The sequence below is a fragment of the Callorhinus ursinus genome, unplaced genomic scaffold (assembly GCF_003265705.2).
Source record: "Callorhinus ursinus isolate GAN/ISIS: 27379988/994484 unplaced genomic scaffold, GSC_fseal_2.0 scaffold45, whole genome shotgun sequence".
NCBI classification, from domain to species: domain Eukaryota; kingdom Metazoa; phylum Chordata; class Mammalia; order Carnivora; family Otariidae; genus Callorhinus; species Callorhinus ursinus.
In genome coordinates, this window is record NW_027397107.1 from 9,742,326 (window position 1) to 9,768,073 (window position 25,748).

The 25,748-nt window shown below is 44.0% G+C and overlaps 1 protein-coding gene across 15 annotated transcripts in view; it reads right to left on the minus strand.

Moving 5' to 3' along the window:
• The window catches only part of AKAP13 (A-kinase anchoring protein 13), a 317,159-nt gene that overhangs the window by 30,708 nt on the left and 260,703 nt on the right, over positions 1-25,748 (minus strand). For all 15 annotated transcript variants that reach the window (XM_025893070.2, XM_025893069.2, XM_073882272.1 and 12 more), the window contains 4 exons: positions 22,666-22,708; positions 20,883-21,015; positions 14,638-14,812; positions 2,100-2,167 (listed from right to left, as the gene is read on the minus strand). In XM_025893070.2, coding sequence (XP_025748855.1) covers positions 2,100-2,167; positions 14,638-14,812; positions 20,883-21,015; positions 22,666-22,708 — 419 coding nt within the window. The remainder of the gene's footprint in view (positions 1-2,099; positions 2,168-14,637; positions 14,813-20,882; positions 21,016-22,665; positions 22,709-25,748) is intronic.

Consider the following 25,748-nt stretch of genomic DNA (forward strand, 5'->3'; position numbering starts at 1 on the left):
GGTCTCAAGAAGCCCAGAGCAGGGAGAGAGCTCCAGCCCGGCTCCTGGCCAGGTTGCTCAGCATCCCGCCAGCCACCCCGGCGGGCTAAACCCGCCGAGCGCCAGGACCCCGCAGAGGCTGCTTCTCCCGCCTGGAATGCCCTTCGCCCCAGGGTATCCCTCCATTTCAAGACCACGTGAGAGCTACCTCCCGGGGAAAGCCACCCATCACCTTCTTCCTCCTCCCCCAAGGCAGTGCCTGGCCGCCCCTGAGAATCCTGCACAGACCTCCACATAGTTTCCCCCTCATGTACGGTCCCCATCTGCCTGACATCTTCCCCAGCAGAATGCCAGGTCCTGAAGAGCGGCATCTGTGCCTTTCTTCATTCCTGTTTGTCCAGTGACTGGCATTAATAAGGGACTAAAGAGTCCTTAAGTCAAGTACAAATTCCAGTTAAGATTTTTGTTGTAGCATGTGAAACACTGTGTGTGAGAAGTTACAGAGTGAACCAATTACTCGGAGATAAATCATTAGTGGACACAATTTTAAAATGGAACTCCCCCTTTTGGGCTGTGTTCTCCTATAAGGGGAGATGCTACAGCTCTATCATCAGCCTTCTACAGAACCTAGTACATTCCCAATAGCGCTAAGTGCTGTCAGATCACAAACCCAGTGCCCGTGGGGTCAGGCAGGCAACAAGTGAAGGAGGCAAGGTGCGGGGGGGTGGGGGGTGGGGGTGGGGAGGGAACCCGCACATCCTGTGGAGGAGGCGGCAGCCACTCAGACCCCGTGGATTACCACTTCCCATCCATCTCCCCAACATTCAGGGACCTAGACCTCCAGAGTCCATGCTGGATGCTTAGGATCTATCAATGGATCAAACATTCCTGACTTCAGACTGCTTGGCAGGTTTGGTGCTTACGTGCTAGTGGGGGGAAGGTGCAAGACCACACAAAATAAATGTAGTAAGTAAATACAGGCTGTTAAATAGAAACTCTGAGAAGCTGAGAAGTACTATGGAGAAGAGGAAAAAGAGCAAGGTGAAAACTGGGAATGCTGGGTAAGAGGAAATAACCAGGATTGTGAGATCTTCCAATTTTCTTTTTTTTTTTTTTTGAGATCTTCCAATTTTTTAGGAGAAATTAGAAATCCCAATTGATATGAAATGTGATTTTTAAAAATAACTGCATCATCAACAACAAAAAATACTTCAAGAGCCAACAAAATTTATGCCCATGGGCTGATAAGATCTGGGGTACAGAAGTGTATCATTTTTACACTAGTTCAGACTCGCAGCATCTGTGTTATCTGGGAACTTACTAGAAATGCAAATCCCTGGGCCCCACCCTAGAGTGTGCAACTCGGGGAGAGGTGTGCAGTAAATGGTCTTTTAGCAAGTCCCCGAGGTGACTCTAATGCACACTCATTCAAGTGTGAGGCCGCTGTAACAGACAAATGTTTGCTCACTGATTCAGCACACGGCATGCTAAGCATCGTGTCGATGCTGCTGGAGAGTGCTCTTCTGACAAGGACAAAAGGACATTTATTTATGGGTGACTAGAACACTGAAAACCACGGAGGCTACCCCGAGGGTGGGCCCCCAAACCCACTCTCTTTAAGGGCCACCTGATAAGCGGTGCCCATTACTGCACAGCGCGCATGCCCAGAGCAGGTCCCTCCACACGCCCGGCACGTGTCCTAGTCTTACGCCACGTGACCTGAGCCAACTGCTTCGTGCCCCGTGGACACAAGCGCCACCAGGCAGCCACGTCAAACCCTCAGCCCTCCCCAGCTCCCCAGCAGCTCAAAGTCCCTGAATGACACCTGCTGCCCTCAGGGTGGCCGGCAGAGCAGGCCTGCAGATGTGGCTCAGCACAAAATCACCTGAACAACAACACCGAGATGCTAGAAACGCAGAGAAATGTGTATTTAACACAGAGTTCTGAAAGCATTTTGTTTTCCAAAAGCCACAGATGCCCAAGTGTGTTAATCAAGAAGAGACTCGGTCGTTTTAGAGAAGAATTACTGTTTGGCTGTTTTGGTCTCAGTGTTGGTACCATGTGATTACCATAAACAAAAACCCCAACCAGGACTCTCCCCACCCTGAGAAATGTCTTACCTTCATTTTGACCTTTGCACAGGAGGCCAGACTTTCTCTACAGCCTTTGTGGACAAAAGCACTGCAACCTGAAAAGCAAGCAAAGCCCAAGGTGACTTCAACCCAGCTAAGAGATCTTGGACTCGGACTTCCTGCAGCCACAGCAGCCTGCAGATTCCCGAGTGAAATCACTCGCATGTCAGAATGTGGCTAACTGGGATTACGGACTGCAGTCCCCTTCCAGAAAGCAGGCGTGTGACGTCATGGGGAGGAGGAGAAATGAGAGCAGATGTGATTTCTGATTAACGGAAACGAGAAGTCTGGAGCTTCTCAGGCAGGAAGCTGAGAGGCTACCAAGCAAAACGAAAAGTAAAAGTGTCTGCCGTCAACATGTGAAGTCGAAGTCACAAACAAATCCACCAATAGAGCCCCTTACCAGGACTTGGGAAATCTGTATGGCTGTGTCAAAAGACACCTGTTTATGTCCTTCTGCTCGGGATCTTAACCACCCTGAGCTTTCTGCCACCTAGCCGGAGTCAGGAGACGCAAAAGAAAGGTCATCAGAACCACCCCAGGCACATCTGGGAATCCTGACTCAGGATAAGGTGGGAGACTTCCTGAAAGACGGAGGGGAGACCACATCTGCCAACCAAACCTCAACCCCGATTCCTTACTGCCTTGGCTCCAAAGCCACTGATGTAAAAGCCCAGCCCTCTGGGCCTCAGAAGGGTTGTTGTCAGCTCTTACTGCTGCTATGAAGTCATAAAACAAAACCGCGCCAGGAGGCCAGAGGGGAAGCAGAAGCAAATAAAAGATCTGTCCGTGGGGACACCCAGTGACGAGAGCCTCTCCAGGGGAAGGCTCCCTGAGAAAATCAACCAGACACCATTCAATAGTCAGCGCCACAGGTCCTGCCCGCGTCAACTCACTCACTGTGGGCCGAGACACTCTCCGGGCGCATACGTGTGCATGTGGGGAGAGGAGAGCGACGATGGCAAGGACAGAGCACTAGAATGGAGACTGCCAGAACCCCAGGTCCCAGAGGCGTCTTCCCACAGGCCCTTCCCCAACAGTTGCTCCCGCAACGCCTACTTGGTTCATGGATCTCTAGCACCACCCGTCACGCAGTACTGTGATAGTCTTAGGGTTTTCTCCTCCAGAATGCTTCATCTATTGCTGAGTCTTTACATCTCTCTAGCACAGTGCCTGGCTTGTGGCTCCTATTCAAATGTCTAGTTTACACCCTAAATAGGTCTCTTTTTTATCAAAGGCCAAGTGCTCTGATACAACACTGATTATAAAATGTGAGACGCCAACTTATTAACACTAGCAGGAGCACAGGAAGAGCTGCTATGCAATCACATCTGATTTCGGTCCTGGCTCCGCTAGTTAGGGTGACCCATGCAAATCTTTCCTTAGGGCCTCGGTTTCTCCATCTAGTAAACGAGAGGTGGGTCCACACTCCCCGCCACCACGTTCCTTCAGTCTGTGATTCCGTAAGACTCTTCAAACCCCTTAAGAAAGGGATAATTTTTCAAAGTAAATCCCACTGGACCGTCCCACCAGGTTCACGCAGCGGAAGATTTCAACTTCTGCGTCATCTGAATTATCACTAGGGCAGCTTCAGCCACTCCATAGGTTACGATCAGGGAAGGGCCTAAACTGGAGGAGTCTTGACAGAGGCCACCAGCACCCAGGAGGCTATGAGGAGCACGTCTGCTTTTGTCAACAGGATGGCCCACCGTCGGAACTAGTCTGCAGTCCTGGGGGTGGGATGAGGCTTGGTTCGGGGCCTTTCACTCCTAGGCCTGGTTCTAACCCCTGTGACGTTCACTGTCTGGTCACCTTTCTGTTAACAAACCGGAAGAGACATCTAAGTTCCTTTACCAATGGCAGGATGAGGTGAGGCTCTGCTGGGACAGGCTCACATCGGCCTCCAGAGGAAAAACCTGGAAGGTTTTAATTTTGTCAAAACTCTGTTCCTGCCCTGCCCCTGCATTCTTCTCCAAGAGCAGATGGCAAGGGAGTGACTTGGAGGCCATGCTCCTTGTCATTTCTACCGCCTGTGGTCAGCTCCATGTAAGTCGTGAGCTGCTCTAGAAGTCGGCAGTGAGAGAGAGGTTATGTGCCACTGAACAGGAATGCTGGGGTTTCTCAGCAATGTCCCTTTCTGAGCATAAGGAGGCCTTTGCAGAAAGAGACCCCTGGGGAGTGACTCATTCTAATCAGTAAACATTTTGAGGATGTTTCTCTGAAGAACCGGAAACCACTGGCTCTCATTAATTTGTCCAGTTCTCTGTGACTTGAAAATAAGGATCAACTTTGATAAAGAAGTCACTGTTTTGCTACTGAGAGAAAATGCAGAACCACAAATAGAAATCAGCGTAACTCCTGAGAGGTCAATGTGGCTAGGCCTTCTCTGTGTCATGCAACGTAACGCCTATTCCAGGACGCAGACCCCAGCGAAGCCTCTCTAGCTAACAGTCTTCTAGGAAGGGCCAAAGAACCAATAGGTAGGCTGGACCATATGTCTACATTGGTTTGTATTTAACATTTTTTTGCCTCTCACCTCCCAGAAACTCTTCAATGGCTCCCCACCATCTTTAGGATAAAGCTCAAATTTCTTACTTGGCTTCCAGCACCTCACCATGCTTGGTCATCATGCCTGTGAGCCCTGAGCAAACCGTCTTTTGTGCTTGTATCCCTTCCCCTGGCTGGGTCGGTAGGACTCACCTCGAGGAAGTCCTGGCTCACCTAGGGAAGAAAAGATTCCCCACCTCGGCACGTCTGGAATTCCACGCCTGCTTCCGTCACGGTACTGGACTGGCCACTCTGCTCCACTGGACTCCCTGAGGGAGTCTCACTTTGTCTTGCACGCTCTTATATCCCTACCCGCAGTTCCTGGCCCACAGTAAGCACTAGATGTCTGAAGAGGGGGCGTGGTGGGCGGGTGAGCTCCCAGCTGGTGGACCCACAGCAAGAAACACCACCCCGTAGTCGAGACAAATTCCTACAGTCACTTTCTAGTAAGACAGATGCATTCCCCCATCTGCACACTAGCTTTACTCGGGGTGGCTGCCATGCAGATGCCTGGGAGCACGGAGCCCCTCTGTTCCAAGGGCCTAGGTGACCCATCCTCTCTTTCAGGCTCCAGAGCTCCCCTGGCCACCTTTCCTCTGTCTTTCACAAGTCCCCGCTCAGCTAAAGTGTTTCAAGTATCTCTTTAACCCCCTTCCTCCTTCTCCCCTCTCAGAGCCTTGCTTACGAGAACCTCTCATTGGCTCCCTTCTACTTAATAAAATACACTTTTTTTGGGGGCGCCTGGGTGGCTCAGATGGTTAAGTGTCTGCCTTCGGCTCAGGTCATGATCCCAGGGTCCTGGGATCGAGTCCCGCGTCGGGCTCCCTGCTAGTGGGGGAGCCTGCTTCTCTCTCTCTGCCTCTCCCTCTCTCTCCCTCTCTCTCTCTGACTCTCATGAATAAACAAACATTTAAAAAAAAATAAAATACACTTTAAAAGGTAGAAGGACAATGGCATATGAGGAAAGCTCATGAATCCATATCACGGACACATTTTGAAATGAAATTAAACATACTGCTACACACAATTGCAGAGGCTTGAAAGTGTTTAAGACTCACTGTAAAACAGTAAGAAAAAGACAATGCAACAGAAAAGTTGCACAGACCACGAACAGGTCATTCACAACACAAAACGGTGCCTGATCTCTCTAGAAATCAGAGAAATGCAAACTAAAACAACAGAGAAATACCATTTTGTGTCCAACCAGGCTGGATACAATAAAAGTATCCAGTACAATAAATCCAGTACAATAAAATACAATAAAAGTTTGCCAATTCTAGGTACTGGTGAAGAAACGGAGATGCGGGAACTCTCAGCATCTGCTGAAGCTGGTACCTTCATGTTGGACAGTAATTTGGCAACATATAGTTAAGCTGACAAGGTGCCCGCTTTATGACTTAAGCAATTCCCTTGGTGTACGGGGATGTTCCCTGCAGCCCTGCTTATAACAGAGAGAAACTGGAAGTGACCCAATTGACTTAGTAGTGGGACAGATTTGATATATTCATAAAATGGAATACCATTTAAGAGTTAGAAGTCAATGGTCTAGGACTGATCATTTCCAATACTCTGGATCCCCCAGATTTAATGTGGAGGAGAATAAAGAAAATTACAGAATGAGATAAGGTACCATTTATGTAAACTCAAAACAAAAAAATTAAACATTTACGTGGGAGATAAAATTACAAAATACAGACTACATACACAGAGGGGCTCCGTGCTCCCAGGCATCTGCATGGCAGGCCCCCCGAGTAAATGACAGTGCTTGTCCTTGGGGAGGGACGAAGAGAGTAAGGCAGGGAAAGGTGGGGATTCAACTGTAATGTTTATTTCTTCAAAATTGAAAAATAATCTGAAGCCATATAACAAATTTTACTACTTTTTCATGTTGAGTGGTGAGTACATAGGTGTTGTTACATTATCCATGTACTACTTCCCACTAGTATTTAAAAACCCAAACCCCAGTGTATCATATCCTAATATCCTCCAAAGTTCCTTGGATTTCCTTATAAACATTCCCTTATCCTTTAAAAAAGTCAATCAGAGTTGTGATAAATTAAAAACAATTTTTCAATCAGCCTCTCTTGTCTTCTATTCCAGTTACAAAAGTGCATTTTCTTCTCTGCTTTCATGAAAATCAATAATGTTTTTGGCATCTATGGGCAACAGAGGAGGTGGGATTTGCCTGAGAACCTGCCACTAATTTTGATCTAGAAGAGACCAGTCAGTATGTTGGGACAGGCATGTCCTGTCTCCGAAGGACATTCTGCCTGTGCCTTTCTCCCCAATCAGTTCTAACACCACAGAATTAAGCAAAGGTGATTTTTGAGGAGGTGGTGCCATCACTTTGAAACAGACTTCAGCAATATGCAAGTTCTCAGGCCAGTATTTGAGACTTAAAAGACATCTCCAACTGATGAATCAACCCACGCAGATATAATGATAAAATGTACTTTTAAAAAACAACTTTTCATACAAATTCACTTTCTTAATTAGCTGAGACAGGTCCCCAAACCTCTAACCCAGCTGAAATTTTAATATGCTCTGTAACAGGGTCCCGAGTCTCAGTGATAAGTAATTCGTGTGGATGTCTGCCTAACATACTCAAGTACCTACTTGAAAAACACTCAGCCTGTTACCAAGTTGTCCCAGACTGTTTGCAGCCACAGTTTTAGTGGTGTGTGGGAGTGGCTTAGAAACTCCGGCCCCACTGACATCAGCCAGAGTCACGAGGTTAAAATCTTATTCTCGGTTCTGGAACACACACAATTACCAAGAACAGAAGAACTGAAGACAAATCTAATACACGTCAAGCTCACTGCCACAAACCATACCATGTTGTTAGGGAGATCAAAGAATTATTTGGCCTTTTATTTATTTAAAAGAGAAAGATTTCCTAATAGCAGTTAGCAACATGCTTTCATTTTTCAAAGCTATTCCAAAAGGTCTCAGCACAGTGGTTTATGAGAACAGAGCCAGCTCCTAATTAGACGCCTCTGAATTTAAACACAAACAGCCCAGCCTTCAACAACAACTTTTTTTCACTACAAGGAGGCATCGGACAAAAGAATATGAAGGAAAACCCACATAACTGGGAAATATCATCTATCTGTTGTTTTTTTTTTAAACCTCTGCCACCAACCGCCAAAGATCTGTGGTGAGCTGTTATATACTACATGTTGTTTCTCTTTCAGCAGAAAAACAAGAAACAACTGGTAAGAAACCCCGAAAGTCTGCTTTATAGAAGGGTAAGAAGAACGGCCCTGCCGAACAGAACTGCAATCACAGGACTGCTATGGAAGGGAGGATTCACCTTCTTGAGTTGAGCTCTGAAGGGAGGGAACCTCCCATCCTGAGTCACTGATCACCCTTAGGGAACACGCCAGGAGTCCTGCCCAGAAGAGCCGCATCTAGGCAGCAAAACTGATCCGGGGAAAATGCTCTGATCCTTCTCAAGCAACAGGCTGAAGGGTTACCTTTAAGGACGGAAAACTGCAACTGCTTCCTATCATTTCAACTGAGAAACTAAAACAAGCGACAATGGAAACAACAAATCAGTGAGTATGAGCAATTTAGAAATACATGCTCCAAAATTCTTTCTGCAACTTATTTTTTTAAAAATCTCTGGGGAGTGTGAAACATCGTGGTCTGGACTGATAGAGCTTATTAGCTACAAGGCACATAAAATGTTCTTTGTAGCTGGTGTGGTGTAATAACCACAGAGCTGATGCACAGAACCAGGGGAAAGCCACAGAAAGGAGCACCAACATCTTAGCTGAAGTACTCACGTGACACGCAATGGTAAGGGCTCCTAAGAATGCCGGTACACAAAATGCAACAGAACAAAAGTGCCCTGCTTGGGAACCAACTTCACGGATGAGGCTCTTCTTTTACCTCCCTTTTCCCTAAACCACCAATGTCTTTTCTTTAATTGATTATGTATATTTTACTATCTCATTTAAGCAATGAACTCTACACATCAGAAACCAGCATCTGGAGAGCTGCCTTCCCAGATAAAATCCAAAGCAAAATCTGACCATCACACACGTTCTGAACACTCTCCTGGTTCCTCTTTAGATTGCAGCTGATCTGCTTATCTTTTTAATCCAGAGAAACACCCGCCCGGGCGCCTGGGTGGCCCAGTTGGTTAGGCGACTGCCTTCGGCTCAGGTCATGATCCTGGAGTCCCGGGATCGAGTCCCACATCAGGCTCCCTGCTCAGCCGGGAGTCTGCTTCTCCCTCTGACCCTACCCCCTCTTGGGCTCTCTCTCTCAAATAAATAAATAAGATCTTAAAAAAAAAAAAAAAGAGAAACAACCAACCACAAAACTACTCAGACGCTGCTAACACAACAGGAAATAAATCAACAGTAATCTCAAGATCTTACATCTGTTTAAAGCAAATAAAACAGAACCCCTGACAAGACCTGAAACCCAAACATAAGGAATTCCTTGCTCTGAAGGACTCCACCATGCATTCCAAAGACCAAATTATTTGTGGCAGCTAGAAAGAAGAGCTGATTTTTCAAGGGGAGCTTTACATAGCCGAAGAAGTAAGAATTGGAGAGACACTCTTTCCTTTCCCCATTGAAATGACCTAATCCTAAAACAAATCGAATTATGGCTGGGGGGAAAAAAAAAAAAAAAGACCTGCCAGGTTTCTCCTAAATTAAGGTACTTCGAAGCAGTCCTGGCAGGGGGCTTTAGTCTTGGCTTTCGAGGTTTGTTTTCACCCCCCCTGCCCCCCAGCAGGCTGCAAAGAAACTACATGGAGGCTTCGCTCCTTGCTGTTTCCAGTGTCTGTGATCAGGACCATTTCCATGCAAGTCCACATAAAGGGATTCAAGCTTTCATCCCAAATTATGACTTACTTCAGACTGGTCCAGGTGTATTCCAGTGGAGTCAAGAGATGTTGATGGGTTTTGGAATGCTCTATCCTGTTGAATGGCTTAGTATATGCACGCAGAGGGATACATTAAAGGGACTAATGACGTTTGGAAGACTGGTGCCCGTCAGTATCAGCCACCATCATCCATCAGTACGGTGGGCTATGTGGCTGATCTTCCCAAACTACAACTTAAACCTGACTGAGCAGGCGCTTGGGTGTGAGGCTCCAAGAGTCAGCCACCGAGGGTTATGTTAAACTGAAAAGGAAAGCTACCAGGAGGGTAAGTGACTAAATGGAGGGATGTTACATTTCCTGAGACTCCTGGGAAGATCCTGAACATGGGAGGGGATGGAGAAAAGGGAAAAAAAGATTCTGAATCTCCAAATTACTCATATTTTCCACTTCCCGCTAAGATAACAGATGGTGCTTCACACACATAAACATTCATTGCAGGCTCCGTTCTTCAGGAAGCTGAAGACAATCAGCCAATTGCTTCTGCTCCTTTGGGAAAATGACTACACATTGTTCCTTCACTTTCAAGCCTTTTTTTTTTTTTTTTTTAATTAGCGGCAGGCTGCACACTGTCATATACACATCTTAATGCCACCACCAAATGCTGAGCCTATTTCAACACTCCCCCAGGGCTGAGTGCAAAGCTGCAGAGGAGGCAGGGAGCGAGGCCTGAAGTTTCTGAGGTGGGGTGGTATGCAAATTAAACAGGGATTTTTGAACCTTAGGTGCAGATGAGGCTAACAATCAGGCCCCATCAAACTGTTCCTTTTTGCTGATTCTTTCAGTTCAAACTTCAAAAATATTATTCTTTTCCCTTGTTTTTGCAGAGCAGGGAGAACTAACGTAATCTGTGACATTTTTGCTAGATCAAGCTATTGCCATATATCAAAGAACCACTGGCTGAGGATATTCTGATACTCCCTTCTCCTGACAGACCTCCAAACAGAAAAGACGCCAGTGATGATACGTTGGACTCCGTGAAATACTCTGCTTCCAGAAGAAACAGTTAAGCCAAATAGTTCCATCCAGAAAAGTTCCATCCCATTATAAACACTGTTAGCATAAATCGATTAGCCAATCTGGTATTTTATTGGTTTCCTCCTTTAAAAAGTCTTGAGTGAAATACTGTTATACGGGACATCAAATATGTAAAATATTTAGGATGGATTTTTGAGTTACAGTTTTAACATTTACTTTTAGAGTCAGTAAATGAAAACAATGAAGTTGCTTTAATGGATCTAAGAATCAGAAATCAGAGATGCCTAGGACAGTTGCAATTAATGTTAACTCCCTCGGCTTCTGAATGAAATCACAATACCAAACACAGTGCTTTGCAGAGGTAACTGGTCTTTGTTGAAGAACTTCTTTTAAGATAAGGAACTCAAGTGCATAATTACTGACAGTTAAATGTAAAAAATAAAGTCAGTGTGCAGTCATGAGAGTTCCTAGAACATTCACCCAGCTCTCCCTTTCCTAAAGCAGGTGACAGAGTGGAAGTCATTTTCCTCCGTAAACAAACAGAAATCACAACAGTCCAGTGATGGTGCAGAACACGGACATGTCTGAAAAATCTCCATGAAGATCCTTCCAGAGCTATTTTTATTCCTGAAATTTTATTCAGTTATTTTTCAAATCTACCCCCTTAGCTGTTCTTTCATTAGAAATTCTATGTATTTTAACCTCTTAATAATCCTCAACATTTTCCCCTGTCTACGCATTTGCTAACTTCCTCGTGGTGGCTGACTTCCTTATGTGGCGTCTGTGTATTTTTTTTTTTTTAATTTATTTGAGAGGGTGCATGCGTGCGTGCACGAGTGCAGGGAGGGGTGAAGGGGGAGGGAGAGAGAGAATCCCAAGCAGGCGCTGCACCCAGCACAGAGCCTGACATGGGGCTCAATCCCACGACCCCGAGATCATGACCTGAGCTGAAATCAAGAGTCGGATGCTCAAATGACTGAGTCACCCAGACACCCATGTAGTTTTAATTGTAAGCTCAGTTTCAGCTTTACAGGACTTCTTTCCTCCCGTGGGAACCTCCAGCTAGCCTGTTTTGTCAATGTGACCCTGCGAGGCAGGTCTGTATTTGTTTCAGCTGAGGTTCCTTAGTGTTTTATCATTCTCAGGTTGGGATTTCATTCAACTGCTTGTGAAAATTTCTTAGTTTGGGGTATGGATGGTGTGAATTTGGACCCCAGGTTCACATATGATGCAGAATTCTCACTCAGAGTCCTGGGAGAAGGCACGTTTCCTTGCTGCTTCTGAAAGGCCAGTGGGTGGAGTTTTTCTAGGTCCTTCAGTATGGATGTTGCAGTCTCTAAAGCTCTTGGTTTTATCTGGGGGTCTCAGGTCCAGCTCCCACTATGTGCCTTGGAGCCACATACCCTGTTCCCTACTAAGGGGGAGGCTCTTTAGTGCTCTGATTCTGAGTTCCTTCAGGGATTTTCCTTTCTGCAGGCTCAGTTATGTGTTCATTTTTTTTTTTTAATATATTGCGTTGAATATTTTTGTTTTATAGCAGACAGTAGGTATTCAGTCTGCTTCACTGAAGTTCTTTGAATACCAATTTCATACTGTCCAATCAAGAAATAGGAGGTCTTTCTGTTTTTCTCTGAGACCAGTACTCCTCAAATGGAGAACAGGCACTTTGCAGGAGGGATACACAAAATGATTCTTTGGGATATGGGAGCAAGATTTTACAGCTTTCATTTATATTGACTTTAAAGAGAAACAGTTAATATGTAGACGATATATTGGTGCCTCATTCAGCCCTTTATGTTGGGCAGCTTCCCTTTATACATGCTAGAGGTTGTATAGAGGTAGGTTGCTAGAGGTAAGAGCACTTGAAAGGGGAGAGGACAGTGGTGCCTGTCCTCACTCACTTACTTTCAGCATGCTGTGATGAATGGAAATTTACAGGTGCTCAATGAAGTGAGCTTTAGTTTCAACTAAAATAAAATGAAAAAGTAGCTTACACAAATTCCTGCAAAGAAACCACTGACCTAAGACAATATTATTAAGACTAATAACCAGCAAACAAGAAAATGGCAAATCTGACTTCTCTTATTCCTATAACGAGCTTCCTTTTCTCTTTTCTTTCTCTCTTTCCTTCCTCTCCTCTCTTCTCCTTCCTTTCTCCCCTGCTCCTTCTTTACTGGGGGGGCGGGGAGGGAATCTTTAGCAGGCTCCATGCCCACAACAGAGCCCAACGCGGGGCTCGATCTCACAACCCTGAGATTGTGACTAGAGCTGAAATCAAGAGTCAGATGCTTAACTGAATGAGCCCCCCAGGTGCCCCTAGAATGAGCTCTTTCTAAGTGTAGGACAGGAGAAGCATGTAATTTTTGCATTAAATATATATACCCCTTGTGAGTAGGTTAAGAACGTTCTAATGATACATGAACATACTAAAAAGTGCTTGGTGACTACTGCCCTGGGCAACCACGTTACTCCAGTACCAAGGAGCTGTGTCAAGTGGCTAAGAAACTAAGTAGAGGACATTCAGTTGGTGTCCCAAGGAGGAGCCTCATAGAACCTGGGCCCCCAAATAAACATGCAGGAGGTAGCAGACAGCGGTGGCCTCTTGTTTTCTAGAGGTCACGCAGAACTTACCACTTACTTTCCTGGTGAGGCTATGTGCAGGAAGGAGGACATAAGTGTGTGTGATATGCATAAAGATCTCGAGAGCTCTTCCCAGGAGATGTTTTTTTTTTTTCTTTTTTAAATAGGACAGTACAACAAACAGGGCTGCAGACAACATTTGGGATATAATATACCCACAAAAGTCATCTTAAAAGAACGTGATGATAAAGTCAGTCATTCAGAAAGTACGACAGCTGCGGCAGCGATAAGCCGGGCTGCAGGCGAGCTGCACTCCACTCTTCTCTTCAAGAAAGCAAGTGGGTGGAAATCATTTTTGCAGTAGCTTTGAATCTGCTCAAACAAGCTTTTAAAAACTTCAAATTCCAGTAAGTTAATTATTTTTGGTAACAAATCACTTGGGATACTCCACACAAATGACTGAAAACAAGACAATGTCACGACGTCCTGATCGTCTGAATCAGTCACTGTTTTGTCTGACGTGGTTGTAGGTATAACACGGTGCTAATCACCTCAGCCTCCTGGGTGACTGGGCTGGGCCTGGGGTGGCTCGATCTCCAGCCTGGTCCCTTCTGGCCACAAGCAGCCTCACTGATTTACTTTGGTGTGCACTGCAAATATCACTACTTTCTATATATCCAACTGACAGTGTTTTTGAGACACGGTACCTTAGAGCAGGGTCTGTGGGCCAGATCCAGCCCATAGCCCACTTTTTGTATGGCCCATACACGACTAATGGTTTTTACATTTCTAAACGGTTGGGGGGGGGGAAAAAGGCCAATATTTTATGACACACAAAAATCACATGAAATTCCAGTTTCACTAGCCATGCTCACTGGTCTACATGTCACGTAGGCTGCTTCTGCACAACAAGGGCAGAGCTCTGTAGCTGTGCAGGGACCATCCAGCCCACGGAGTCTAAGATATCTGCTAGTGGTCCTTGACAAAAAAAGCCAGCCATCCTCTGCCCAGTATCGTATCAAAACCAGGACCCGGGCTCAGTTAACAGACTTGGCTTTAAGGTGGTTTGAAGCGCGTCAGCTACAGGTCAATATGGGACATCTCTGCACGTGCAAGCACCTTCTCTTGGCAGTCACCATGACCGCATGTTGGTAAACGGCTGAAGCATCCGCCCAAGTACCAGAATAAAAACAAGCGCATACAGGACCTGACGAGGGACTGCTGCATAGCTTCAGAGTTTGAGGCAGGGAGGCTGTTTCGATGCTGACACAGACTTCTGGGACAGGCAGGGGCTTGGGGACAACAGAACAGAATATAAGAAATCGGGGCTCTCTGTAAAAACATGCCGGCTGTATGTTCTACATCTGGAACTGACGACACACAGGCTGTTTCAGACAGACGTAACGGGCCAGCCTCCCCACACACACCAGGAAGGGACATGGGTGGGTGGACGGGAAACCTGGAAGGAGTCTTCCCGGAGCCAAGAGGGCTGTGCCTCACAGGAAGAGGCGCGTCGCGTACCTGCACACGTGTAGGCGTCCTTGCTGGCGAAGGGCTTCACGCACTGGCTACAGCTGATCGGGCCGACAACAGGGATGGGACTGAAAGTGTGCCCGTTGACCATCTTCTTGTCCCTCTCCTTCTCCTTCGACTCTTTCTCCTTCTCTTTGATTTTCTCTTTCTCTTTTTCCTTTTCCTGCCAAAAGAAAGCACCAACAGTTAACTGAACATCAGAAGGCCCTCCCCTCACCTGGGCACCCAGGCGGCATGGGGTCATCGGTGGGTGGCGGTGAGTGCTCTGGATGCAAGTCAGGAGCACTGTCCTGGACAATGGTTCTTCTAAGTTGTGAGCATTCCAGCTACACTGGAAACGCCACACGAAGACCAGGCAGGCGAAGCAGTCCTGTCGGCTGCTTGCTCAGTGGTATTCACACCAATGGACACGTCCCAGCACCAACCCCGGGAAGAGGCTTCTGCATTGGGAGGAGGGGACTCTGGGGTGGCCTATGAACCCTCCTCAGCAAGCCCAAGCTTGGCCCACGGAGGAAGCAAGCAATGAGCTGAGGGCCAGCTGCAGGTGGGGAGCAGAAAGGACGGCAACCATTCTCCGATCAGCCTTGGGGAGAGGGAAGACGACGGGATGGCAGGAAGCATTGCTCGGGGGTTCCTCTTGGACTCCCTCTAGCCGGAAGTATTAACTGTCCCCTACATACACATATACCGTTGTTGTCATCTAAAAAAATTACTGCAACAGGGGCACCCCAAAGTTTGTGATCACGACAACTACAAAATGCCTTACACGTTGAATCAACACCTTCTATGTACGTGACTGCACCTGACTCCACAATTCTGAAGCGGAAAGGGCGGGCATCGCGCTTCCCTTTGTACAACTGAGAAGATAAAGATGATAAATACCAGCTCCAACTCTCAACAGCTGCTATGTGCCAAGCACGACAGCAGGCGACTTAGGTGTATTTTCTCCTAACAACCCAGTGAAGTACTAGTTACGATCTTCACAGCATGTTTGAGGAGACTGAAGCTCAGGGAGGTTTAATAGTGAATCTGAGGCCACATGCCAGTAACTGCCCAGGATGGAAGTAAGATCCAGATTGGCTGACTCCACAGCTCTGTGTTCATTCACGACACTCTGTCACCAGCGGCTGGAGAGGTGTGTTGACTCACAAAGGGTCACTCAGCAAGTGATCGGCAGTCAACATCACAACGCAGGTCTCCCGACATCCTAATTCCGAGCCCATCTGCTGTACTGAACCGGCGAGTGCTGGCCAAGTCTAATTCACGTACAGCCCCCTTGGTTAACAGAACACCTATAATAAATATCTAAGAACTGAACTGCTACACTTTAGAACTGTAAAAACTAAGGAGAGAGAGAGAGAAAAACAAAGTATTTCACTTTACAAAACAGGAAACTGTTGTGAGTGACAATCAGTAACCGCTACAGAATGTAATCTTCTAATAACAATCAGTAACAAGTGGAATTGTTTCAAGTAATTTCTCTCTCTTAACTAAATCTTGCTGCAGGCTTTTCTGTGCATAAACGTTAAACTGAACAGCATCTGCCTCTTTGCTTAAGAAAGCTAAAGCGTGCTCCAAGAGTTGAAAAAAAATCTTCTAAGGCAACATTCTCTCAAGCCTCGCAATGCTCATCAAATCCAAATAAATAATAAATAATACCCCTGTCCTTTGCAATTAGCCCAACTAGTTCTTCCAAGGATAAACACAAAACAATAAACTCCCATTGTCTCTGTTTATTAGAATTTAGTACTCTAAAGAAATTAGACTCTTACCTCCCCATGTCCTGTGAATTTCACTGTTATGAGGGGTACTTCAGGAAACCGACCCCATTTTACCGACATGATTCGACCCCCATGCCAGGAAATGTGCTCTCACAGGAGGAGGGGCTCATGCCTGCAGGGCAGAGCTCAGCAGCTTCGAGTTGCCATCAGAGAGACCATAAGAGGAAGCCAGGGACTGGTTGAGAAAGGGAAGGAGGGAGGGCTGAGGCTGCTGGTTTCCTTAAGACAGGCTTAACCATTTGCATGCTGCCAGCAGAACCAACTACCCTAGTTACAAAGGACGTGGGAAATGAAACAAAACTAATTCCCCAAAATATAGTGTGTGTGGACGGTGCTTCAGTGCTTCGACACTCTGGAAGGACCAAGGCCAATTTTTTGACACCTGGAAGTTAAGGAACACATCTACTTAAGAAGACTCCTCATTATGTCGAATCATAATGTATGCTTCCTAAGAACAGTGTTTGGTGAAGTCTGTGGTCAAGTGATGACCAGTTGTTTTCTCAAGTATGACTTTTCCATGTTCAACAACATGGGGAAGTTGGAGCTCCCAGTATTTCAGGGATGGCTGCAGGAAATAACTACACCAGGGTACTAAGAAGGAAAACGAGTTCTTGCTCTCCCCCACCTACCATTTTAGACAAGCAATTACCATGAGGAGAGCAGAGAGCACTCCAGACAGCTGTACAACAAGCTGCTGTGAAGCCACTGCCCCGGCTGCACATCTCTGATGGGAGAAGGAACCAGACAGAGAACCGTATTTCACACAGACTTCAGCCTTTGCAAACACACTCCAGCGGGCACCTCCGTAAGGCTCACGGGTTTAGTTCTTTTATGGGGGCACAGGCCCAAGGAGGCAGAGCCCAACAGTAGCAGCTCTGCAGGAATGCAGCCCTTGCCCCGCAAACGCCCATTTCAAGCCAGAGTAAGAATTTCTGTAGAACATTTCTGCCCGTCTCCTAGTTGTCTGTGAGGGGGAAAGCTCTAAGAAGAACATCAGTGTGACAGGATGGTCTAAAGGGGCTCACTCTACTCCCTTTGTGAATGGGACCACCATGCACATTAGTGTTTCAATACTCTGCAACAAGCAAACATACTTAGCAGGAAATGGTACTATCAGAAGATACTAAAAAGACAAAAGCAGAACCTGCCAGTCTTCCTGTTATACTTCCTGTTTAGGCTCGCCCCCTTTGAAAAAAAAACACTGAATACATTTAATTACTCGTGCCAGATACCGCTAATTTTTAAAAGCACATATGAAGGATCAGTACTCAAGTTCTCAAATCCTATATGTGTGTGTGTGTGTGTGTGTGTGTGTGTGTGTGTATATACACACACATAGAATTCTTATATATATATACATATGTATCTGTGCTAGAGGCAAAATATGAGGAATTTTCTATCTCTTAGTGCTACAGGCAAAATATAAATAATTTTTTGGCTCCTTTTAGCTCCTTAGAATATTATTTAAGAGTGTGACATACAGATTAACTCTTAAGCACATATAATAGATGAGTATTTAATGTAACTTGACACTATTTCCCCTATTTCTTACTATCTTTTGGTACATTCACAAAAGCAAGCTATTCTACATGAAAGGTGACTCTTATCCTTCTTGACACATTTGGCCAGTGGGACACTTTTCTAAACACCTGATAATGTGAAGGACTGCCATCCAGGGTTACAGATCTGTAATTTTTTTTTTTTAAGTTTATTTATTTGAAAGAGAGAGAGAGAGAGAAAGAAAGAGAGGGAAGTGAGAGAGAGAATGAGCAGGGAGGCAGGGAGAGGGAGAAGCAGACTCCCCGCCAAACAGGGAGCCCGATGCGGGGCTTGATCCCAGGACCCTGAGATCGTGACCTGAGCTGAAGGTAGACGTTTAACCGACTGAGCCACGCAGGCACCCCCAGATTCGTAATTTTTTGAGTTTCCACTGCCAGAGACAGCATGAGCCCCCAAAGACCAAATGTTGAAGCCACGTGTGAAAGAGGAACCAGTCTCATTGCAAAACAGTGTTGTCGTTTTGGCAAAGGAGATGCTCGGACACGAAAGGTCAACTGATAACAGTTTCTGCCAGGGATGACAGACTCCGCTCTAACGATTTCCTTCTTTTCTCCTGCCTTTCTCTCACTCCCTACTAGCAAACTCCAGTCCTCTGAGTTATTTAAAAAGTTAAAAAGATACTGTTTAGTAATGGCTAGATTTTGAGTGAGCATGAAATGAAATATACTAATTGCTAGAAGTCAGCCCACAAAGAGGTTATTTAGTTAATATTATCTAGTTCTGTGACCTGAAGCACAGTTCTCTGGGCTTCAGTTTGTAAAATAAGGAGGATGGGATGAGACTTTTTTAAAAAAAAGTCAGGTTCCAGTTTCTAAATTTGATCTTATATGGTTTTGTTTATGTCTATTTGTATTCCCTCATTAATGCAATCTGCGGTGTATTCACTGCCCTGCCCTGAAAGTTAACGTGGTCACTGCAGAAATGGAGAGAAAGGGGACTCGCCATTTATTTACTGGTCTTCCAACTGAAGATCCCACAAATTTAAAAACAGAACAACAAACACAACAACTACATTTGAAAGTGTCCGAAGAGATCACAGAACTTCTCAAAGTAAAGATGATGATCTGTAGTTCTTTAGGAGCACCTGGCAGAATACTGAGACCATCTACAGAAATCATTTGGTAATAGTTGGCTAATTTATACTGATCTTTGCAAGGAGATTTTCTTTTGTTGATGCCAACCAGTGTCCAAGCCAGCAGTGATAAGTCAAAAAGATAAGGCTCTATTTTAAGCCTTGCCGCCAATCTGTGGAACACTGATAAACATTCTGCACTACTTAACCTGAATTTTTTAAATGATAAAACAAGGCTATGTCTGAAGTTAATACTTGTATACATGATTATTCTAGAAAAAATTTGCTAGACTCCCTGCATCTTTTCCTGTCTTTTTCCTGATTGGCCCACCTTCTTCCCTTCTGCACCTGGGCAGGAAAAATGAAAACACAATTCCGGTGGCAGGTTTTGTGGAAAAATTCCTCTGAGGATTGAACCTAGCATTTGCTAAAAGAAAGTGATCTTACTTACAAAACCTCATAAAATTCATTGGCTCTACTTCTACCAGCCCACTTAACTGAGGGCTTAAAAAGCTTGCTATATTTTGGGCGGGGGGGAGTGCGAGGGGTGCACTTTTAAAATAATACTCTTGAGTTCAGTGTTTGTTCATTCCCTTACTTCTACGTATGTACATACCATGCACATGTATACACATGCATATATATAGTGATTCCTTGGCAAGAGCTCCTTCGCTGATTTCCATTTAAAAACTGTTTTTTAGTTATTTCTTTATTTTGCTGGAGTCTGGGTGGATGGGTGGGTGAATGGAATACAGGGGAAGTGGGAGGCATTAAGTTTTTTCCCGACTGATGTGACACTGAATTGGTTTTGGTTTACACTGGGAATCAGTATAAGAAAAGTAACTCCTTGTCTTCCTTGCTTTTAAAAATACATTGAAAAAAACTAGAAGAGTGCTATCTCTATGTGGGGTATTACAGGTGGTTTTTATCTTTTTTTTTTATATTTTAAATATTCCTATGAGTATGAAAAAAAAACAGACAAAAAAATGTTTAAGTACTTTAACATGACCTGACTCACTAAAGAGAATTCACTGCAACATGCAGATCCAATTGGAACTAGATCTAGGAATCCACTCTCGTCTTAAAAGTTCTTGTAATTTTCTGTGGGACAATCTTTCTAACCTCTAAATCCAAATATAAATATTTTAAATCCCCTGATCTTGGCATAAAATCCTTCAGGTACATTTTATTTTATTTATTTATTTTTAAAGATTTTATTTATTCATTTATTTATTTGAGAGAGAGAGAGAGAGAGAGAGAAAACGAGTGGGGGGGAGGAGCAGAGGGAGAGGGACAAGCAGACTCCACGTTGAGTGCGGAGCCCCATCTCACAACCTCGAGATCGTGACCTGAGCCGAAATCCAGAGCTGGACGCTTAACCAACTGAGCCACCCAGGCCACCCCCTTCAGGTACATTTTAAAGTTGGTTTACCAATTAAAACATGTGCCTGAGCGTATGGGATCTGAAGCCGGACCTCTGTTCCACTAACGTGGGGGGCACACACACCCACATAGGGTGGCTCACTCCCAGAAAAGGGAGATAATATCTGCCTTACGCGGCTGTGGAAAGGATTATATAAAATAACATATGGAAAGCTCTTGGCATACAGTAAAAACCCAATCAGTGGTATCACCTTTTGTCGCCATTTTTCTTGCTGTTATTTTTCTTCAAATATTAGGCTATGTCAGAGATTGTTTCTGGGTTTATTTCCTTTTGTCCCCATTATTTCATCACTTTTTGGGTGTATGCAGGCTGTGACAGGAGCCCACGGGTGAGGGACTAAGGCGGCCACACAGGGAAGGCCCCCAACGGTACTTACTCTGCTCTTCTTGCTGCTGGACATTTTATTCTTGATGTAGCTGAATGTACGACTGACTTTTGTTCCACTCTTCCCTTCAAAATCTTTCTTGGAGGGGCTTTGTGGCAGGAAACTATAGGTCTCTTCTGTTATGCTAAATAAAAACAAGGCAATTGATTTTTTTAAAAAAGACTACAGAATTTTAAAAAATTAAACACAGATTAAAAAATACATTTCTCTGTAACCATATACATTTTAGCTACAAGTCACAGTCAACTTACATACACACATGAGAACGGGAGGCAGAGCAAGGATGGACAGAGGCTGCTGAGTGACTCCACAAAGTAAGATCTGAGAACAGAGCACACCACAATGCCCACGCTCCGGTGCCAAAACCTGGCTATGCTTTCTTGTATCAGCCATTAATGTTTTACTAACAGATTTTTAGTGACCTAGTATGAAGCACAGCCTACCTGTCAATTATTCATTTATTACTTTACCTCAAACTTCTTAATCTAAAATAGCACCCAATTTAGAAACATCGTTGCATCAAATAGGTGCTTGAGAAGAAACTCATAAATACAATAATGGAATGATGGGTATGTTAATAAAGGTTGCAGACACAGGAATTGTTATGACTGAATGTACATTCAAGTTCCCTAAAAGCAGAAATCACATATCTTTTCTAGTCTTTTGGCACACTCGGCAATCAATACTGGTGCATACAGCTTTGCACAACTTTAGGAGGGAGGCTACAAAGAATCTAAGTCCATCTATGATGGACTAAGTTTGGATCTTAGAAAATTCAGTGGTTCATTTCCTCAAAGAATGCTGGGCACTTGTACACACAATCCATTACACAGAAAAGGAATCTACTTATACCACTTTTCTTAGGTGTTCTACAAATCGTTATTTTAAGAACTTTTCCGCAGAAAAGTTGTTTACCTCAAGGGCCTCGAGAGAGGACAGAGGCACAACTCAAGAGGGGGAACAATCCTCTTCAATAGCTAAGGTCTGTTTATGTATAAAGAACTGCTTACAAAATAAAGCAGCCTGTCATTACGATAAAGGGGAAATGGTGTGAGAACCACTGCTCTAGAGGACAAAAGATAAATAAACTATCACAGAAATGCAAAGAGAAGCATTCATACTGAGAGTTCTGGATCACTGAGTCACAGCTTATGCCTCTGTGAAAAGGAGAGCAGCTTCAAGTGCAAAGCAACAACCAGAACCCCCATTATGCTCACATTAGAATACTCAAGAGCCCCATAAGCATGACAAGAGGAATATAAAAATAAACAATGAGTCAACATACAAATCTTCTGCCTGCTGTGTCAAGTAAGAACCAATTAACTTACTCAGACAGAACTGTGTACCATATCCGTGCAGGCAGAAGAAAAGGACTTTAAAAGCTTAAAATGGCTAAGGCAGCAGTAACACACACACACACACACACACACACAATGAAACAAAATGTTGTCGGGCTTAGGGATGAACAATTCCTCTAAACAGAGTACTAAAGTTCATAGAGTCAAATACAAGTGTTTCCTCTCCTGAATAAACATGCAAACATGTCCTTGCGATAGTGTAGAGAACAAAAATAAAAGACTCTTGAGGACATTATTTGAAAAGGCCAGAGCCTTCTTTACAAACCACTTGTAGCCATTATTCCAAATTGATTACTCAAGGAAGAATCCCATGAGCTGAATTCACTTCTTCGTTGACTTAGTTAAATGTCCTAAGACATTCTGGGTTTCCTTCATTCTGTCTCGGGGAAAGGAGTAACAAAATAAACATGCAGTACCTCTCGGTCAGGTTGGCACTGGTACCGAGGAACGGCCGTGAATCTGGAAAACAGAAACGGGAGAGAAAACGTTGGAACCAAAGGACTGTGTGTGGATGACGGAGCCGATGTTTAGAATGTTTACAACGATACACGTAGAGCAGACACAGCATCTGAAAGCCAGCGCGCAGTGCCTTCTCTGTCTAAGCAAGGGTTTGGAAGAAGGAAAAATTCAACTCAAACCCCTCAATATCGGAACTACAAACAGGCGGCAACAGGAGCGAATTCCCCACGACAAAATATTTAATCCAGGATTCAAGCTAGTGAGCAAACCCCTAAACAACATTTTTTTCCTCATGTTCAAACACACACGAAACAGGTTTAATTCCTGTTCTTGTCAATGCTCCGTTTCCACAGGCCATCTTTCTGAGATGACCTCACAGGAAGAACATAAAATCAAAAATTAAATATCGTATTCCACATCTGTTCATTTTGCTTTCAAAGGTTTCCATACCAAAAAAGTCTAGCTAATGTATATCTGATAATTTCGTGAGCATTCCTAGAAGGAAATGGACAAGTGAACAGGAAAAGGGCATCAGCGCTGTCTTTTAAGATCTTGGTCTTGTCCCTAATTTGGGGTGAGATCTTGGGATTTCATTTCCTCATCTGTGAGACGGGGAGATAAAGCACACGGTAAGGTCCTTGCCAGGCTGACACTGACAATGTGTAGGGCAGATGCATCCTTCCTCCTTCCATGACAACCAGACCATAAAGTGAAGCAGGTCATTACAAGTAAGGCTAGGTCAGACAGCAGGGCACTAAGTGGAGCAAAAAGAAGGAACACCACATTCTTTTATCTATGACATGTTAATAAAGCTTGAGCTACATTAGGACTTAGAGGAGAAGGTCTCAATCACACAATGATAAATGGTTTCCAATTTTTAGGAGATCAGGTACAGAAATACCAGTAGGCAAAGTCTGTTCACAAGTACCACTGTTGTTATAATGTGAACAGGACACACACTTCTTCCTTCAGATGGGTTTCAAGGATTATTATGAGATTATTATAATTTTTATAATTTTATATTATTATAATGAGATTACTGTAATATTTTAATTTGATAGAGATTTGAAGATGTTCCACTACATTACCGGCATTCAAAACTCTTAAATGTCCAACCTGCTCTAGATTCTGAATAGAAATGCAAAATGGTAGCTCTTGCTAAGTAAATAGCCAACAAGAAGGAATAATGCCTAAGAAAATTAAAAATCAATTCTAAGCCTTCAAAAGACTGCTCTCTGTGGTTTTTCCTTTTACCTATTTGGGTTCTTCTATTTCACTTACAATGCATGGTAGTAACAGCCAGTTGCGAAAGATGAACAGAGTTAAGAAAATCTGGGATCTGTCCCCGAGTTTCTGCATGATCTAGGTGTGAAACTGTCAGCAGTTTAACCTCAGATGCCTTAATTTACTTAAACAAATAACCAAGAGTGTGGTTTATATCAGTGGCTTTAAAACCTTTTCTACCCAAGGAACCTTGCATGGTAGAAGCAGCATTAAATTCTCTCACGCTGCCAGGACTCTGTCTGTACACGGGAGCAATCACCTGGGAAGTTACCACCCTAGTAATATGAACAAGTGAACGTAAAATTCACAATGAGGAAAAATACCAACCAGCAAAGAGCCTGGCCAAGAATAAGCTCCCAGCAGTTTTCTGCTGAATAAATTAAAAACTGAACAAAAATGTGATTGAGTACTGGGACAATCTTTGACTCTTACAAGGATTTCCAACCTTCTCACTGCTGAAAAAATTTTAATTCATTTGCTGTGACATCTTAGATGTGGTTCTGAAAACAGTGATTAATCCACCAATGCCTCTGAGATTCCTAAAGTGTCATCAAGTTTTCAGAGCACCTAAGAGGATGAAATAACCAACGTTACTTCCACAGTACAATCACATACAAAAGCGGAGAAATCTGTCACTGAAGTTGGCCTCTGAGGTGCTAGTGCAGGTCAACAGCGTATTTCAACTAGGCTTTTCTTAAAGTCCTGAAGTAACCTGCAGACCTAATATACTATAACATTCCAGGGTCAGAACTACTGGATGGACACGGTCAATATTTTCAAAGTGTGTTCCACATAACACTAGTCTTGTGAGGTGTCGTGCATAATGAGGCACATATTGTGGTTACCAAGCTAGTTAAGTTTGGGAAACACAGCTCATTGAACACTGCCTTGGAAACTCACAATGTGCACATCAGCATCTGAAACGAGCTTAACTGGAATTTCCTAAATTTACATGGCCATGAACCCACCCTTTCTTTATCTTCCTCTCCCCTCCACCTCCCTAATGCCTACTGCTATTTTTGAATTTAAGGAACACATTTTGAGGAATGCTAGATACTTGATTCAAAGGTCTCTTCAAGCATCCATATTTTTATGATTCCATCATGCTGGGTTAACTGTATAACCAGTGCCGTTTTATATTAATCATTTTGTATTAGTGGTAGAAGAAATGCCACTGGGACCTTTGTTTTAGTGGCCATAAGTAGACCTATTTCCCGGGGTATCACAAATACTTTGAGCTGAAAGAGGCTTGAGAATTTCTGAACACTCAAAGCTGTAAGTGGATTTTCACAACTTCCCTCCTATTACAACTGGTATAAAGTATCTCATGGTGTGCCTATTTACCAAACATCTTTTAATTGTGGAAAAAAAGGACTGACTATAGCAAGACCTCCATTTAAGAGAAATTAACTAAACTTTCTGTTACTGTACATACGGTACTTTCTCGTAAGAATGCAGAGGTCACTCTGAACTTAATATTGCTTAATTATAAAATTTTAATATTTAAATAGACACTTAAATACTGTTGAAATATAGGGTCAGCAAGTGGTAGGAATTAGGGTGTTCAATTATATGAATACTGTAATTCCCTGAGACTCATATTAGTTATATGAAATGAAAACAATTCATTATTTACCTTTATTATAGAAATGTTTTTTCCATTAAAAATAGCAATCCTGAAATACTCTAGAAGTCTTGCATAATTGAAAACAGTGATCTTTTCATGGGGAGGGGAGAGAATTCATTTCCTTTCTAA